Raw genomic sequence first — 18,796 nt, forward strand, 5'->3', positions numbered from 1 at the left:
GTGCTGTAAAATCAAAGAGTACTTGGGTAGTTGGTAGCCAGTGCAGCAACTACTCTTTTTTTAGCCGGTAGTCATTCGAAAACAATTCAAATTTTTTTCTAATAAAAAGCATGAAAACATAGGTAATCATTATAATAAAACAAATAATTTAACTTGTTTGTTTAAAAATCCATAAAAAATATCTAACAAAAATTCTACAAATGCATTTATTTAATCATAAATAATCATTTCAAATGTATTTGGTAGTTTAAAAGTACATTTTTTTTGTAACCATATGTTGCAGTGTTGCTAATTGAGTGATATTCTAATTATTTTAGTGGTTGCAATTTTTATATAAAAAACAAAGAAATATTGAAAAGTTTAATGTAATATATAAAAAACGACAATTGCCATAGTTAACAATCAATTGCCAAGTTTCCACATTGTGAGCTATTGCTTCAAGAATAAAATTTTGCAAAAATAAAAACGAAAATAAAATATAATTGGTATTACTGTTGATTTTCCTATTCATGTCAAAAGCAAAACTTGGCAGCATTGTTTATTTTATGCTATACAACAATATGGCAATATTATTCTCTAGCGAATTGTGTAGAGTTTTTTCAAGATGTTCTATTAAATTAACCGTTAATTTTGAAATTCTGTTATAAGAAGTCACCAAATAACTTAAGCTAAAAAACCATTTTTCATAAAAAATGCTAGCCACGAATAAAAAACATTTATTTTAAGCATTTATTTTCCTATCATATTGCCTTATATTTTTAATAACAAACTACAAATTATAAACAAATATGTATATATATGCAACTCTTTAAACATTCTCTACTGTTTGTTATCTGTTGTTGCTCCGTCTTTAACTTTGAGATTTTTCTCAAACTTTTCAAATTCCTTATCGACTATCTTGTCTACCTCATCGAAAACCTGTTCGACACCCTGTACCTCGGGTACATAAAATTGCAACATATTCTCCACACCATTCTTTAAGGTAACAATCGAACTTGGGCAGGAGGAACAAGAACCTTGCATTTTTAATTTGACAATACCATCTTGATAGCCCATGAAAATAATATCACCACCATCTTCCTGCACAGTGGGTCGTATACGACTGTCTAGCAATTCTTTGATCATCATAACAACATCATCATCGTCATCTTCGATTTGGGTGTCAGTATTTGGTTTTGCTTCATTTAATATCGGTAAACCACTGGCAAAGAAATCCATAATAACAGCAAAAACTTCCGGTTTAATTACAGCCCATTCGGCCTCCTCTTGCTTGGAAATGGTTATAAAATCGGCTCCAAAAAATACAGCACGCACACCCTCAATACGGAACAAAAGTTTGGCTGTTTAAAGTAATTATAAAGTTTTAATTATTTTAAGAGAAATTTATATGGAATTTCATCATATTTACCCAGAGGGCTACAATAGGCGGCCGATACTGAGGGAAAATCATAGGTACTGCCTTTACCTAATACCTCCACACCGGGTAGAAACTTCAAACTGTCGGGATTAGGTGTATCCTGGGTTTGTATAAACATGGATCTTTGGAAATTTTGTAAAATTTGCTTATTTTTTGGTGTTTCCAATAATGACGATTTGTTGTGTGCTGTTGCTGCTGTAGCGGATACAGTTTGCATTAAGTAACGTTTAGCCACTACATGGCTGCGAGAGTAAAAAAGTTATTGTTTTATTTTTAAAAGCAAATATAGAAATATTATTACCTGCTGGCTATTTTATTAATATTATTGCTAATATTACGTGAATTTTTAATTGCGTTGAATATTATTTTCGACATTTTATTCGTGTTAAAACAAAACTAACCTAGCAAAAAACACTGACAGCAACAGCTGTTCTTTATTTTTGTTTTTCTTTTATAAAATACTAAACTGAACATACTCTTTAGTTATCAATGATAACTTATCAACAATACCAAAAAGGTTTGCATAGAAATTAAAAAGTTTACCTTAAAATATTAAAAAATGTAAAGCTAAAAAAGAACTTAATAAATTTATAAATATGAATCAAATTTATTTCAATTTTCATTCATAAGTTATATTTTTACTTATACATTGAACATACCCCATTCAACTTTCTCTTGTTGTGTTTACATTAAACATATGTTTTGCACTGAACCTACCCCGCCTAAAGGTTCATTCAATGACATTTTTCCTACAAAAATAAAAACAAATGTAAATAAATACAGTAAAAAATAAAGGAAATAAATACTTTTTTAAATAAAAGAAAAACGTACTAAAAACAATTAAGAAATAAAGAAAGATGAGTGAACCCAATGCGACCATAGAGGCAGAGGCAGACAAAAAATACAGAATACAAGGTATGAAAAAGAAAGACGCAGTCAGCAAGCAGCATATTGGTCTTTTGCTATAAATTAAACAAAAAGCCAACGATTATAAAACATTTTACATTTAAACTTGCAGCGGCCGCATTTTTAGGTTTAGTAGGAGGCATATCAGCGTTATTTGGATTTTCCCGTACATTGGGTAAAGCGAAAAAGTCTGAATCAAAATTAATAGAAAAGGGTGGCACAAAATCGTTAATTTTACTAGACGAGGGGTCAGCTTTAGCCATGAGAGCCTTAGGATGGGGCACCTTGTATGCTGTGCTGGGTACTGGAGCATTTTGTTTTGGTGTGTGGAAACTATCGGGGGCAAAGAATGTAAGTACTTGTTGAGATTTTAATAACAATTATTTATATTCCATTATTTGCAGATGGAAGAATTTCGTTTAAAAATGGGTCATAGTTTGCCAAAACTTAGCAGCAATGAGCCACCTACCAGCCGCACAGATTTCGAGAGTTTAACCGATCTAATGAAATATTTAGCCGCCTGGGGCAAGGAATGAGTTATAAAATAAATTCTTAATTTTTTTTAGAGAAATAGACACTCTTTTTAGCAGAGTAACCCGTAATACTTTTTAATTTTAAACAATTTACATTTTATTAACATTTTTTGTTCTTTTTTCATTGTTGCTTCCAAGATTTTTACATAAAAACTAATGTCCTTAATCATCTAATTTGTTTTTCTTTTCACATTGGCCAAATTTTCAGCAATTTTATTGGCTTTTATCACCTGCAGTCTATGATCACAAAGTGTTTCTAAATTATCCACCATTTCCATGTATTCTGCATAGTCATAGTCCAAAAACAAGGAAGCCTGTTGTCGAAACTCTATCGATTCTCTAATGAAATTTTGCAAACAGTCAGCTCTTTCCAAATATTCACGTTTTTCGTGAGACAATATTGTTTTATCCACTACTGGATGTTTTTGTTTGGATTCCTTTAAGTCCTTATAGGCTTGAAATAAAAAAGATTTCCAGTCTTTCATTTCCTGCTGCAGACGTCGTTCATGGCTTGAAATGTTAAGGAAATAAATAAATCAAATTTTAGTAAAAAAAAACTACAAAAACACTCACTCCTTAAATTCGACACTTTCATGCTTCTGCTCTTCCACTGTTGTTTATGAAAGAAATAATTATTATTTTGTTTTTAATTCTTCCTACTTTTACTTACAATTCTCAAAAGTTATATTGAATAGACTCTTGGTGGCATTGTGCACGGTAGCATTACTAACTCTGGCCGGAATTTTTTCCTCAAAATCCTGTTCCATGCTAGTTTCGGCTTCAGTATCCGTTAATATTGGAATATTATTGTCCATGGTAAATAATTTTATTAAAATTTTTAATAAAAGTTAAGTTTTTTTCGCATTTACACAAAATACATAAACAAATCGAGCGCTAAATTCACAGAGTACTGCGCCGACAAACAACAACGACGACGGCTCTCATTCTCTTCGACGGCCATGTTTCTAAAGCGTTATATTTAAATACAAGTTGTAGTTTTTAAAAAAAATTTTAGCTAGAATCTGTTCAAACTTAGCAAAATTTAAATTTGTAGAAGATGGAAATTTTGATATTCCTTATTCTCTATGAAAAAATCAAATAAGTCATAGTATAATTATGGCCGATTCTAAACACTACACTCTATATTACAAAACGATGTGATAAAACGGTTTAACCGGTAAAACAGTTAACAATATGATAAAACGTTATATCGGCAAAGCGGTTCACCATCTAGTGGCTGTGTGGTACATAACCACTTCTATAATCACCACTTTTGACTGCGGTATGGTAGGAAAACAACAATAACAAGAGACAATACAGCATTATTAGGTAGATAGATAGATAGATAGATAGATAGATAGATAGATAGATAGATAGATAGATAGATAGATAGATAGATAGATAGATAGATAGATAGATAGATAGATAGATAGATAGATAGATAGATAGATAGATAGATAGATAGATAGATAGATAGATAGATAGATAGATAGATAGATAGATAGATAGATAGATAGATAGATAGATAGATAGATAGATAGATAGATAGATAGATAGATAGATAGATAGATAGATGGATAGATAGATAGATAGATAGATAGATAGATAGATAGATAGATAGATAGATAGATAGATAGATATCGGACGTATTGGTGGAGTGATGAATTGTGCACCAAACAAACTTAGTATGTAAGAAATTTCTAAATTATTTGTACATTTCTTATTTATTTTTCGAAAGCACACAGAACCTACCTACAGCTGAGAAAAATTAATAAAATAAATAACATAAAAAAACATTTGTATTTTCAAATTAAAATGCATGATCACCAATTTAATTTATCACACTCCACACCTTTTCCACACTCTCTAATAAAAAGATTACTTTGCACTTTCAATACAGAGAGATCGTTCTAATATATTTATTTCAAAATCAAAAAATTTAGCCCGCTCTTTTTATTTATTTTCTAGCATGAGAAAGAAAGGAAGAAGATGCATGTTTTTTTTGTGGTTAATAGTATAAAATTTATTTATTATTTTTCGTAGAAATATACAATATAAAAATTTCTTTTTTCTTTTATATAAATTCTTTTATGAGCGCGCACATGCTGTGTTGTTGTTGCTTCGAGATGACCTTGAAAAAGTTTGCTCACATTTGTGCATGCACCTCACAAAACAAAATTGATCTAGAAATAGAAGTCGGACCTACATACATACATACTTATATACTTCGTCAATCGGTCACACATTAACACAATTTTTAATGTTTTACCTCACACTCACTCACTCCCGCTCCTAAAAAACACTTTTAAAGATTTTATTTGTTATTTTTTCACATTTTTTTATTTGTTTGTTTAGAGAATTTTTTCAATTGCAAATAATAATAATAACAATAAATAAAAATAATAATTTGTATAATAAATAAACAACACTTAAATTGTAGGTTCGAATCGAAAAGTAAAAAAAATAATGAATTTCGGTTGTAATATATTCGGCTTCACAAGAATCTCACAAAAATAGAATGTGATTATTTAGTACTGAACTTGAACTGAACTAGAACTGAACTAGAACTGAACTAGAACTGAACTAGAACTGAACTAGAACTGAACTAGAACTGAACTAGAACTGAACTAGAACTGAACTAGAACTGAACTAGAACTGAACTAGAACTGAACTAGAACTGAACTAGAACTGAACTAGAACTGAACTAGAACTGAACTAGAACTGAACTAGAACTGAACTAGAACTGAACTGGAACTGAACTAAAACTGAACTAGAACTGAACTAGAACTGAACTAGAACTGAACTAGAACTGAACTAGAACAGAACTAAAACTGAACTGGAACTGAACTAGAACTGAACTACAACTGAACTACAACTGAACTAGAACTGAACTAGAACTGAACTAGAACTGAACTAGAACTGAACTAGAACTGAACTAGAACTGAACTAGAACTGAACTAGAACTGAACTAGAACTGAACTAGAACTGAACTAGAACTGAACTAGAACTGAACTAGAACTGAACTAGAACTGAACTAGAACTGAACTAGAACTGAACTAGAACTGAACTAGAACTGAACTAGAACTGAACTAGAACTGAACTAGAACTGAACTAGAACTGAACTAGAACTGAACTAAAACTGAACTAGAACTCAACTAGAACTAAACCAGAACTGAAATAGAACTAAACTACAACTGAACTAGTAGGTTTCTTTCTTCTTTCTATCTAATGTTGTTTTGCTATAATGTGTATATACAGACGTATGTATATACATATGTATATTAAATTATCAGCTCACCTGAACAAGAATAAAAATAATATTGAAATAAATGATTAAAGTTTGTTTTTTATATTTATTAGTTTGTTGTTTAATTGAATAAATAACACTATTTTTAAAGAAGAAAATAAATGTTAAATAATATTTTTATTTTCTTTTGCGTTCATTGGCTTTAGCAGATAAATAAATAGTGAGGGCGAACCTCTACAACAACAACTAAACAAATTGTGAAGGTACAACCTCAAAAAACCCCCTCTTAAAGAAAGAATTGTTGCTGTAAAACCGCAAATAAAAAACAAACTATTTATTGTACAATCATCATCGCACTTTTAACAAATAACAACAAAAACATTTAGATTATTTTTTTGTATCATTATTTTTTTATATTTATAATTTGTGTATGTGTGTGTATTCTAGGTTATGGTCAAGGAAACTATCTCCTGCCTCTACACAAAAGAAATTGTTGCTTTTCGTTAATTTTTTTCACTTGCTGATAACATAAAACCTTATTTTTTCTAATTTTTTGTTTAAAAAAAGAGTTCTTTTATTTTAAATTACTATTTGTTTTTTTTATTTATTTATTTTGTTTATAAATTTTTTGTTTGCGTTTTTTTTTGTTACGTCAGTCAGCAACACTTGTGATAGGGTGTTTTTGGCAAAGAGAATGCACGAACAAGATAAAAGTGTGTTGAACTGCATTTCTAATGACCTTGTAGTTTGACGTTTCCTTTTTTCTATTCTTCCCTTTTGTGTTTTCTAGTGTAGTTTGATAAGAATGTCTATTACAATTTTGTTTTGATAAAAATTGCATTTATTCTTTGGTATGTATTTTATATTGTAAAATTTTGATTTTGTTGATAAACATAGTTTTTCTAGTGTGTGCTTAAAATTGCCAAAGATGAATTAGAATATCTAGTAGGACTTAGGAAGAATGAACATTTTGACGTCAAAGAAGGTGTACATTATGTCTTAACGCTTCTCGTATTAATAGGGAAGGAGAGCCGAAACAATTCTGAATAGAACGACGTTATCTTCAATGAGAACCAAGGTACCTGGTTCAGTGCCACGAAACTCAATGTAATGTAAGTGTTAACGCTGGAATACAGGAAAGATATGCGTGTAAGTAGGATGTGATTTACAAAATCCAGCTGAATTGCTAAAACCGCTTTAATCAATGATCATATGAGTGCAAATGTTCAACAATGGCTAAAACCAAATTTAATTGTAAGTAAACAAACAACACTTTAAAGTGTAAACAACAAAAGAAAGAGAACAGTAAAATCTTCTTCTTACAGATAATTGAGAGCACAATAACATTTGTAGCTTTTTACATGTGCAAAAATATTATCAAACAGCAATGTGACAAAGTGTAGAAAAATAACTTACCTATACCCACAAACAGCAACAATAATTACAACAAACATACTAAGATTGATTAGTACAACAAGTACACTTTGAGTATAAGCGGGGAGAGTAAGAAGTACAATTGAATCACCACCCAACATGCGCAATGTAGCAACACATACAGTGGGTTAAAATGTGTATGAAATCATACAACAAAAACAATAATTAAAAGCATGTGCACACTACTACAATAAAAAAACAAACAAACAAAGAAAGAAAGAAAAACAACAAATTCTATAAAATAGAGTGGGACAGCAAAAATAATGCAAAAATTAAACAAACATCTTCTAAATAAACAACAAAAATATATGCAAAACAAAAAAATGCAAATAGAAAGGCGAAGAAGGCATGGAGAAGAAAGAAAAAACAGACTGATCCAAATAACTTGATTGATTTGAAGTTTTCGCTCAGATTGCACACATCATATCATCATCATTCACTCACTTTCTTGATTGAGTAAAAGTTTATTTTAGGCAAATGAACAAACAATAAGCAGGTAAGTTTTTTTTTATTAAATAATAAAATACTTCTTCTAATTTAAACAAACAAGTGTAAAAACTAGTGCAAAAGTAAAATTCTGCACACTTAATTAAAAAATATATTAAATATTTATGTACTTTTCCTCAATTGTGAAATTTCGTGCATGTGGCTTGGCACGTACGCCATTAAACAATTTACCCCTTAACCTTTTATTCTTAAGTTGAGAAAATTTTTCTTGGAAATATTTTTTCCATCATTAATTTTTTGTTAGAATGTTCCATTAATTCCCAGAATTTACCCTTCCTCCAATTCAATAGCAGACTACAGACTATAGACTAGACTATAGACTAGACTTTAGACTAGACTATAGACTAGACTATAGACTAGACTATAGACTAGACTATAGACTAGACTATAGACTAGACTATAGACTAGACTGTAGACTATAGACTAGAATATAGACTAGAATATAGACTAGAATATAGACTAGAATATAGACTAGAATATAGACTAGACTATAGACTAGAATATAGACTAGACTATAGACTAGACTATAGACTAGACTATAGACTGGACTATAGACTAGACTATAGACTGGACTATAAACTAGACTATAGACTAGACTATAGACTAGACTATGTTATTACGTATACGTTATTACGTATACGTAATATTGCATAAAAGTTCAAATCCATAATAAAGATGTACATTTTACAAATAAAATTAATTTTTCAAATAAAAATAGTGAAAAACAGAAATTGCAAATAAATAATACTTTTAATAAATATACTTTTATATAGATATACAAAAAAATCTCACCATGGGCATGAGAGTGTATAAAATAAATAGCAAAACAATGTATAAACAATTTGTAGTTTATTTTTTTGCAAAATTTAAAAGTCCATAAAAACAACCACAAACAAAACCACAAAATACTACATATTTTTTTGCGAGAGTGCAGTAGACATACAAACATTCACAACTGACAATGAGAGTTAAAAAATCTTACTTTGAAAAGCATAGCAACAGTTAAAAAATATAAATCGATCTCCTCCGCCTACTGCACTTTTCCTTACCAGACAATATTTCAACTGATGAAATTTATACAATTGAAATTAAATAAAACACCTTGGAAAGGGGCAGCAGTGTAGAGAAGGGAATAACTACTGTGAATGTTTAATAAATAATATTATTAGTTATTGTTTAAACGAAAACAATGTAAATAGTTTTTTTTCTTCTTTTTTTAAAAATTAACTGTCAAAATTAAGTATCTAGTGTTAGAGCATCCAATGCAGATTGCTAGTACTTCAAGAAAATAGGCAAGATCGTTGTCCAAACAATAGACTAGACAATTTTAGATCAGACTATAGTCTAAATTTTTGCTTAGACTGTATAGACTAAGTATAGACTATAGCCAAGAAAATTTATTATATTTATATGTAAGTCTGTATTCTATAGTTTGGACTATAATTTTATCTGTATTTTTTACTTTAGATTGGTCCATAATCTGGACTATAGTCATGTCTATAGTCTGTGCAATAGCCTTATCTATAGTCCGTACTTAATACTACTGTATGGTGGTAGTCTAGTCTATAGTATGTTCTATACTTAGTAGAGTATTGTCTACTATCGACTATAGTATATTTTCTTTTGTTTGGACTATAGCATAGCCTGGACTACAGTCTTCTCTATATTCTAGTCTATTGTATGTGTTATGTTCTAGTATACGGTCTCAACTATATTATAGTTTTAATAGTCTTTATTTATTCTGGACTATAGTATATAGTCTGGTCTATAGCGTGAACTATATATAGTCTGGACTATTATCTGGTCTACAGTCTGGTCTTTAGTCTAGACTATTGTTTGGTCTATGGTCTTGACTATAGTCTGGTCTAAAGTCTCGACTATAGTTTGATCTGAACAATAGTTTGGTCCTTAGTCTCGATTATAGTCTAGTCTATTGTCTCGACCATAATCTGAACTATAGTCTCGATTATAGCCTGGTCTATAGTCTCGATTATAGTCTGGTCTATAGTCTAGACAATTGTTTGATATATAGTCGGTATAGTTTAATCTATAGTTTATATAGTTTAATCTATAATCGTGACAATATTATCTTGTCTATTGTTTGGACTATTGTCTGGTCTATGATCTCGCGTATAGTCTGGTTTATAATCTCGACTATTATCTGGTCTATAGTCTCGACTATAGTTTGATCTGGACAATAGTTTGGTCTTTAGTCGCGATTATAGTTTGGTCTATTGTCTCGACCATAGTCTGAACTATAGTCTCGACTGTAGCCTCGTCTAAAGTCTTGATTATAGTCTGGTCTATAGTCTGAACAATTGTTTGGTTCATAGTCTGTTTAGTTTAATATATAATCGTTACAATAGTCTGGTCTATAGCATGGATTATATATAGTCTATAGTCTGGACTCTTATCTGGTCTATGGTCTCAAGTATAGTCTGGTCTATAATCTCGTCTATTTTCCGGTCTGTAGCCTCGACAATAGTTATATCTGGACAATAGTTTGGTCTTCAGTCTCGATTATTTTCTGGTCTATTGTCTCCACTATAGTCTGAACTATAGTCTCGACTGTAGCCTCGTCTAAAGTCTTGATTATAGTCTGGTCTATAGTCTGAAGAATTGTTTGGTTCATAGTCTGTTTAGTTTAATCTATAATCGTTACAATAGTCTGGTCTATAGCATGGATTATATATAGTCTATAGTCTGGACTCTTATCTGGTCTATGGTCTCAAGTATAGTCTGGTCTATAATCTCGTCTATTTTCCGGTCTGTAGCCTCGACAATAGTTATATCTGGACAATAGTTTGGTATTCAGTCTCGATTATTTTCTGGTCTATTGGCTCGACTATAGCCTGGTCTATAGTTTAGTTTATAGTCTGTATTATAGTCTGGTCTATAGTCTGGACAGTTGTTTGGTCTATAGTCTGTAATATAGTTTAATCTGGTCTATAGTCTGGACAATTGTTTGGCCTATAGTCTGTACTATAGTTTAATCTATAATCGTTACAATAGTTAGGTTTTTATTCTGAACTATAGTCTCTTGTACAATCTTTAAACAAGTCTACAGTCTGCACTAGTCTTATCTATAGTATTATTTATCGTTTGGACTATAGTCGTTTCCATAGTCTAGACTTTATGCTGCCTAGTCTATGGTGTTGTTGTATTATCGAATGTATAGTATATTTTAGTAAAAATTTTAATTCTCTGATCTTGGACACATAAATTATATATATTTTTTTTTTCAGGGTTTTTTTGTTTATTTTAGTAAAAACACTTAAAATATTAAATTATTTCAATGACATGTATTTGTGCGCTTTCACAAAAATAGTAACAATTAAATCAAAATGCACAAAATAGCGCCACTATGATAAAAAAAACTAAAATTGTTTTGATGTAAAAACGCCCACTCACAGTGGCGTAGAAAGTGTGTTTTTGCGATTTTTATTTTCAAAGTGAAAAGAAAAAAAATATTTAAACAAAATTTAACAAAATTTAATTTAACATGTCATTCGTAAACAGACAGAATGAATGATGATTTTACGATTTTTATATTTTGAGAATTAAAAAAAAAATAAAATATTAAAATAATATTTACTTTAAAGCCTTCACCTAAATTTTAATGTTCACATACGATGAAACGCAATCAAAACAAAACAATTATAAAATTTTAAGAAAAAGTAAAAACAAACACATAAAAAAACAATTAAAAATTATTTTGTATGTATTAAATGAAACAAAATATTATTTAGTAAACATCGTAGAAAGCAAAAACTCCTACTACCCCAAACTTTGTTTTTCAATAGAAAACCGAAGTGACAGCTCTAGTGACATCCATATTAGATCACAAAATTGGTATTAAATATTCCGTCAAAGAAAACGTTTCCATTATTTAAAAGTCCAATTGGTTCTATCTTACATTACCAAAGGTGCACAATGTATGTACTATAGTGTGTTTCAATGAATGAAAATCCTTGAAAATCTTTGAAAATTTCGCTTAAAATTTCCTTAATATTCACAACTAGTCAGTCATATTTTTTATAAAATTTTATTTACTTTCTGTAGGGTACTTAAAGCAAAACTAACAATTTGTTTATTTGCAAAAACAAAACAAAAAAAAAACAATAAAGTTATAATAAATATTTTATTATAAAGTCTTATTAAGCTATGGCTGCTTGCAACAATAACAATTTTTTTTTGAGTAAATAGCGTGCGTGCTGTTAAATGCCTGAAGCGTAAATTTTTGGCGCGAAATTTATGATGTTATTTTTTATGATTTTTTTAGTTTTTACCATTTTATTATTATATTGTTGTTGTAGTTTTTATATAATTTTATATTTATTTTTATAATCTAATTTACACAACCTCAAGGGGATTTTGGGCAGATTTGTGCGTTTATTTCAATTGATAGCAGGCATAGAAAATTTAGTATTTTAGTACTATTGTTAGTACTTTTAAATATCAAAAGACTATAGAATAGTCTATAGTCTAGTCTACAGTCTAGTCTATAGTCTAGTCTATAGTCTAGTCTATAGTCTAGTCTATAGTCTAGTCTATAGTCTAGTCTATAGTCTAGTCTATAGTCTAGCCTATAGTCTAGTCTATAGTCTAGTCTATAGTCTAGTCTATAGTCTAGTCTATAGTCTAGTCTATAGTCTAGTCTATAGTCTAGCCTATAGTCTAGCCTATAGTCTAGTCTATGGTCTAGTCTATAGTCTAGCCTATAGTCTAGTCTATAGTCTAGCCTATAGTCTAGTCTATAGTCTAGTCTATAGTCTAGTCTATAGTCTAATCTGTAGTCTAGTCTATAGTCTAGTCTAGTATAATCTAGTCTAATCTAGTCTAAAGTCTAGTTTATAGTCTAGAATATAGTGTAGTCTATGTTGTAATATATAGTCTAATCTATAGTCTTATCTATTGTGTAGTCTATAGTCTAGTTTATATTGTAGTTTATTGTCTAACCAGTTTATAGTATAATCTATAGTCAAGTCTTTAATCTAGTCTATAGTTTAGTTTACATTCTAGTCTATTTCTATTTTATAGTGGAATTGGACTAAAGTCTAGTCAATAGGAAAATGAATAATAATAAATAATAATGAATAAAACAATTTTCATTAATTATTATTTCTAATAGATTTTAGATTTTTTTCTTGTCAAAAATTATGATTTAAAACATCTGTTTGGGTACAAAGTGTTGTTTGACTAATCACAATTATATAAAAAACTGCTCGAATAAAAATTTAAAAATATCAAGGTGTTAAAAAATTATTTTTTCAATAATAAACCAACCAGTCCAGTCAATATCAACCACCAGATTGTAGCATAGAGTGCTTTTAAAGTATTGTCTAGGTACTGCTACAGGTTATAACGGTTGTTCAGAAACAATACCAAAAAACTTTAAAACTTTTGGTTAGTTACTCACCAGTTTAAAAAAAAATACAAATAATAATCATTTAATGATTTTTTTATAAATTTGAAACAACAATAAAGACTAGGTTTTTTTTTGGCAATTTTTTTAGCAAAATAATTTTTTATATAAAAATCATAAGACTTTTTTCCGGACATAATCATCATTAAAAATCAGGTTTTGTTTTTTGGACATGAACAGCTATTTTTTCAAACAATTACATTTTATAAAAAGTGTTTACACTGAGAGAAATATTAAGAAATATATTGAAATTAACAGTTGTTTTTCCGTTTTATTGTTACCAATTTAACATTGAATTAACAATTTTATGTTTCTGTTATTGCTGTTCGTATTTTTCTGTTTTCTTTTTTTCTATATTTGTTCTTTTTTTTAAAGGTCGTACATTGACTTTTTTTGTATTTGTTTGTTTTTGAAATTATTGATCACATGATTAGTTATTGTTTATTTTTTTGGCCTAAAACAATAAATTAAGATGAAGTTTTCCAACTGGGATTTATATCTAACTAAACTGTTCTTAATCATTCAAAAGTTAACTATTATGCAGGTTTATATTTTACTCTATCTCAAGCCTAGTCCAAGTAGAACTAGTCCACCTAAAACTGATTAATAGACTATAGAATAGACTATAAAGTAAACTATAGACTAGACTAGACTATAGAATAGACTATATACTAGACTATAGACTAGACTATAGACTAGACTATAGACTAGATTATAGACTAGACTATAGACTAGACTATAGACTATAGACTAGACTATAGACTATAGACTAGACTATAGACTAGACTATAGATATAGTCTAGTCTATAGTCTAGTCTATAGTCTAGTCTATAGTCTAGTCTATAGTCTAGTCTATAGTCTAGTCTATAGTCTAGTCTATAGTCTAGTCTATAGTCTAGTCTATAGTCTAGTCTATAGTCTAGTCTATAGTCTAGTCTATAGTCTAGTCTATAGTCTAGTCTATAGTCTAGTCTATAGTCTAGTCTATAGTCTAGTCTATAGTCTAGTCTATAGTCTAGTCTATAGTCTAGTCTATAGTCTAGTCTATAGTCTAGTCTATAGTCTAGTCTATAGTCTAGTCTATAGTCTAGTCTATAGTCTAGTCTATAGTCTAGTCTATAGTCTAGTCTATAGTCTAGTCTATAGTCTAGTCTATAGTCTAGTCTATAGTCTAGTCTATAGTCTAGTCTATAGTCTAGTCTATCGTCTAGTCTATAGTCTAGTCTATAGTCTAGTCTATAGTCTAGTCTATAGTCTAGTCTATAGTCTAGTCTATAGTCTAGTCTATAGTCTAGTCTATAGTCTAGTCTATAGTCTAGTCTATATAGTCTAGTCTATAGTCTAGTCTATAGTCTAGTCTATAGTCTAGTCTATAGTCTAGTCTATAGTCTAGTCTATAGTCTAGTCTATAGTCTAGTCTATAGTCTAGTCTATAGTCTAGTCTATAGTCTAGTCTATTGTCTAGTCTATAGTCTAGTCTATAGTCTAGCCTATAGTCTAGCCTATAGTCTAGTCTATAGTCTAGTCTATAGTCTAGCCTATAGTCTAGTCTATAGTCTAGTCTATAGTCTAGTCTATAGTCTAGTCTATAGTCTAGTCTATAGTCTAGCCTATAGTCTAGCCTATAGTCTAGTCTATGGTCTAGTCTATAGTCTAGCCTATAGTCTAGTCTATAGTCTAGCCTATAGTCTAGTCTATAGTCTAGTCTATAGTCTAGTCTATAGTCTAATCTGTAGTCTAGTCTATAGTCTAGTCTAGTATAATCTAGTCTAATCTAGTCTAAAGTCTAGTTTATAGTCTAGAATATAGTGTAGTCTATGTTGTAATATATAGTCTAATCTATAGTCTTATCTATTGTGTAGTCTATAGTCTAGTTTATATTGTAGTTTATTGTCTAACCAGTTTATAGTATAATCTATAGTCAAGTCTTTAATCTAGTCTATAGTTTAGTTTACATTCTAGTCTATTTCTATTTTATAGTGGAATTGGACTAAAGTCTAGTCAATAGGAAAATGAATAATAATAAATAATAATGAATAAAAACAATTTTCATTAATTATTATTTCTAATAGATTTTAGATTTTTTTCTTGTCAAAAATTATGATTTAAAACATCTGTTTGGGTACAAAGTGTTGTTTGACTAATCACAATTATATAAAAAACTGCTCGAATAAAAATTTAAAAATATCAAGGTGTTAAAAAATTATTTTTTCAATAATAAACCAACCAGTCCAGTCAATATCAACCACCAGATTGTAGCATAGAGTGCTTTTAAAGTATTGTCTAGGTACTGCTACAGGTTATAACGGTTGTTCAGAAACAATACCAAAAAACTTTAAAACTTTTGGTTAGTTACTCACCAGTTTAAAAAAAAATACAAATAATAATCATTTAATGATTTTTTTATAAATTTGAAACAACAATAAAGACTAGGTTTTTTTTTTGGCAATTTTTTTAGCAAAATAATTTTTTATATAAAAATCATAAGACTTTTTTCCGGACATAATCATCATTAAAAATCAGGTTTTGTTTTTTGGACATGAACAGCTATTTTTTCAAACAATTACATTTTATAAAAAGTGTTTACACTGAGAGAAATATTAAGAAATATATTGAAATTAACAGTTGTTTTTCCGTTTTATTGTTACCAATTTAACATTGAATTAACAATTTTATGTTTCTGTTATTGCTGTTCGTATTTTTCTGTTTTCTTTTTTTCTATATTTGTTCTTTTTTTTAAAGGTCGTACATTGACTTTTTTTGTATTTGTTTGTTTTTGAAATTATTGATCACATGATTAGTTATTGTTTATTTTTTTGGCCTAAAACAATAAATTAAGATGAAGTTTTCCAACTGGGATTTATATCTAACTAAACTGTTCTTAATCATTCAAAAGTTAACTATTATGCAGGTTTATATTTTACTCTATCTCAAGCCTAGTCCAAGTAGAACTAGTCCACCTAAAACTGATTAATAGACTATAGAATAGACTATAAAGTAAACTATAGACTAGACTAGACTATAGAATAGACTATATACTAGACTATAGACTAGACTATAGACTAGACTATAGACTAGATTATAGACTAGACTATAGACTAGACTATAGACTATAGACTAGACTATAGACTATAGACTAGACTATAGACTAGACTATAGACTAGACTATAGACTAGACTATAGACTAGACTATAGAATAGACTATAGACTAGACTATAGACTAGACTATAGACTAGACTATAGACTAGACTATAGACTAGACTATAGACTAGACTATAGACTAGACTATAGACTAGACTATAGACTAGACTAAAGACTAGACTATAGACTAGACTAAAGACTAGACTATAGACTAGACTATAGACTAGACTATAGACTAGACTATAGACTAGACTATAGACTAGACTATAGACTAGACTATAGACTAGACTATAGACTAGACTATAGACTAGACTATAGACTAGACTATAGACTAGACTATAGACTAGACTATAGACTAGACTATAGACTAGACTATAGACTAGACTATAGACTAGACTATAGGACTAGACTATAGACTAGACTATAGACTAGACTATAGACTAGACTATAGACTAGACTATAGACTAGACTATAGACTAGACTATAGACTAGACTATAGACTAGATATAGACTAGACTATAGACTAGACTATAGACTAGACTATAGACTAGACTATAGACTAGACTATAGACTAGACTATAGACTAGACTATAGACTAGACTATAGACTAGACTATAGACTAGACTATAGACTAGACTATAGACTAGACTATAGACTAGACTATAGACTAGACTATAGACTAGACTATAGACTAGACTATAGACTAGACTATAGACTAGACTATAGACTAGACTATAGACTAGACTATAGACTAGACTATAGACTAGACTATAGACTAGACTATAGACTAGACTATAGACTAGACTATAGACTAGACTATAGACTAGACTATAGACTAGACTATAGACTAGACTATAGACTAGACTATAGACTAGACTATAGACTAGACTATAGACTAGACTATAGACTAGACTATAGACTAGACTATAGACTAGACTATAGACTAGACTATAGACTAGACTATAGACTAGACTATAGACTAGACTATAGACTAGACTATAGACTAGACTATAGACTAGACTATAGACTAGACTATAGACTAGATTATAGACTAGACTATAGATCAGACTATAGACTAGACTATAGACTAGACTATAGACCAGACTGTAGACTAGACTATAGACCAGACTATAGACTAGACTATAGATCAGACTATAGATCAGACTATAGACTAGACTATAGACTAGACTATAGACTAGACTATAGACTAGACTATAGACTAGACTATAGACTAGACTATAGACTAGACTATAGACTAGACTATAGACTAGACTATAGACTAGACTATAGACTAGACTATAGACTAGACTATAGACTAGACTATAGAATAGACTATAGACTAGACTATAGACTAGACTATAGACTAGACTATAGACTAGACTATAGACTAGACTATAGACTAGACTATAGACTAAACTATAGACTAGACTATAGACTAGACTATAGACTAGACTATAGACTAGACTATAGACTAGACTATAGACTAGACTATAGACTAGACTATAGACTAAACAAGCGACTAGACTATAGACTAAACAAGCGACTAGACTATAGTCTAAACAAGCGACTAGACTATAGTCTACACTATAAACTACGCTATAGTATATTCAATAGACCCAACTAAGGCCTTTTTTAATAGAATATACCGCTTAGATAGACAAATAAATCCTATTATGTCTCTTTTATCCACTGAAAACAAAATAAGTTAGTCCCTGTTCATATTATCACAATCGGTTATTTAATAAATTGCTTTGAGTTGTGATTTAATAGTTAGTCACTTACCTAGAAATATTAAATCCACTTATATCGTTATTCCAATATAATCGATAAAACTAAAAAAGCAATCAAATCGAAGAATCTATAATTGCACTTACAAAATCAGTCGTCTATGGTCAATTATTATTATATAAACAGAACCACATACATACTTACATACGTTTTACTAAACGAATATAAAATTCCAAACTGTGGCAACGAACAAGTACAAGTGAATGAAAATTAGTACTTTAAGCGTACTTGTAGTTTTCGCGTTTTTAAACGAAATAATATGAAGAGGACTTCTACTTAATGTTAAAACAAAATGTTATTAAAGAAAACAAAGTAAGAAGAATAAAAACAAAATTGCTAAATAAAAACAACAACAACAAAGTGTACTACTACATTGGTAGTAGCTAGTGTTGGTGATG

General features: G+C 29.5%; 3 protein-coding genes and 2 long non-coding RNA genes across 5 annotated transcripts; 2 read left to right on the forward strand and 3 right to left on the reverse strand.

Moving 5' to 3' along the window:
* Window positions 1-711: 711 nt before the first annotated feature.
* LOC111684204 (NFU1 iron-sulfur cluster scaffold homolog, mitochondrial-like) lies at window positions 712-1,877 on the reverse strand. Its single transcript, XM_023446334.2, has 3 exons — window positions 1,719-1,877; window positions 1,409-1,659; window positions 712-1,340 (listed from the first exon to the last, which is right to left on the reverse strand). Exons 1-3 carry the CDS (start codon window positions 1,790-1,792, stop codon window positions 820-822), a joined length of 846 nt encoding a protein of 281 aa, XP_023302102.2. The 5' UTR covers window positions 1,793-1,877; the 3' UTR covers window positions 712-819.
* Window positions 1,878-2,186: 309 nt separating this feature from the next.
* On the forward strand, window positions 2,187-3,025 carry LOC111684203 (transmembrane protein 242). The gene is made up of 3 exons (XM_023446333.2): window positions 2,187-2,332; window positions 2,436-2,674; window positions 2,728-3,025. Exons 1-3 carry the CDS (start codon window positions 2,275-2,277, stop codon window positions 2,857-2,859), a joined length of 429 nt encoding a protein of 142 aa, XP_023302101.1. The 5' UTR covers window positions 2,187-2,274; the 3' UTR covers window positions 2,860-3,025.
* On the reverse strand, window positions 2,727-3,909 carry LOC111684202. The gene is made up of 3 exons (XM_023446331.2): window positions 3,527-3,909; window positions 3,430-3,466; window positions 2,727-3,366 (listed from the first exon to the last, which is right to left on the reverse strand). The coding sequence occupies exons 1-3, from the start codon at window positions 3,669-3,671 to the stop codon at window positions 3,027-3,029; spliced, it is 522 nt and encodes a 173-aa protein (XP_023302099.2). The 5' UTR covers window positions 3,672-3,909; the 3' UTR covers window positions 2,727-3,026.
* An 897-nt stretch (window positions 3,910-4,806) lies between these two features.
* LOC124418947 lies at window positions 4,807-18,596 on the reverse strand. The gene is made up of 3 exons (XR_006940325.1): window positions 18,543-18,596; window positions 18,393-18,479; window positions 4,807-5,158 (listed from the first exon to the last, which is right to left on the reverse strand). It is a non-coding gene; the product is annotated as an uncharacterized LOC124418947 (long non-coding RNA).
* LOC124418948 lies at window positions 6,823-7,563 on the forward strand. Its single transcript, XR_006940326.1, has 3 exons — window positions 6,823-6,954; window positions 7,010-7,357; window positions 7,429-7,563. It is a non-coding gene; the product is annotated as an uncharacterized LOC124418948 (long non-coding RNA).
* Window positions 18,597-18,796: the final 200 nt, after the last annotated feature.

The sequence above is a fragment of the Lucilia cuprina genome, chromosome 3 (genome assembly GCF_022045245.1).
Source record: "Lucilia cuprina isolate Lc7/37 chromosome 3, ASM2204524v1, whole genome shotgun sequence".
In the NCBI taxonomy this organism is placed as follows: Eukaryota; Metazoa; Arthropoda; class Insecta; order Diptera; family Calliphoridae; genus Lucilia; species Lucilia cuprina.

Excerpts from the sequence above, each read along its gene's own strand:
- LOC111684204 (XM_023446334.2), bottom strand. The coding sequence starts at position 1,792 with ATGTCGAAAATAATATTCAACGCAATTAAAAATTCACGTAATATTAGC. Across the intron at positions 1,660-1,718 it reads ATTAATAAAATAGCCAGCAG|CCATGTAGTGGCTAAACGTT; the intron begins GTAATAATATTT and ends TTACTCTCGCAG. Across the intron at positions 1,341-1,408 it reads CGCCTATTGTAGCCCTCTGG|CCAAACTTTTGTTCCGTATT; the intron begins GTAAATATGATG and ends TACTTTAAACAG.
- LOC111684202 (XM_023446331.2), bottom strand. The coding sequence starts at position 3,671 with ATGGACAATAATATTCCAATATTAACGGATACTGAAGCCGAAACTAGC. Across the intron at positions 3,467-3,526 it reads CAATATAACTTTTGAGAATT|TGGAAGAGCAGAAGCATGAA; the intron begins GTAAGTAAAAGT and ends CATAAACAACAG. Across the intron at positions 3,367-3,429 it reads GAAAGTGTCGAATTTAAGGA|CCATGAACGACGTCTGCAGC; the intron begins GTGAGTGTTTTT and ends TAACATTTCAAG.
- LOC111684203 (XM_023446333.2), top strand. The coding sequence starts at position 2,275 with ATGAGTGAACCCAATGCGACCATAGAGGCAGAGGCAGACAAAAAATAC. Across the intron at positions 2,333-2,435 it reads CAAAAAATACAGAATACAAG|CGGCCGCATTTTTAGGTTTA; the intron begins GTATGAAAAAGA and ends TTAAACTTGCAG. Across the intron at positions 2,675-2,727 it reads AACTATCGGGGGCAAAGAAT|ATGGAAGAATTTCGTTTAAA; the intron begins GTAAGTACTTGT and ends CATTATTTGCAG.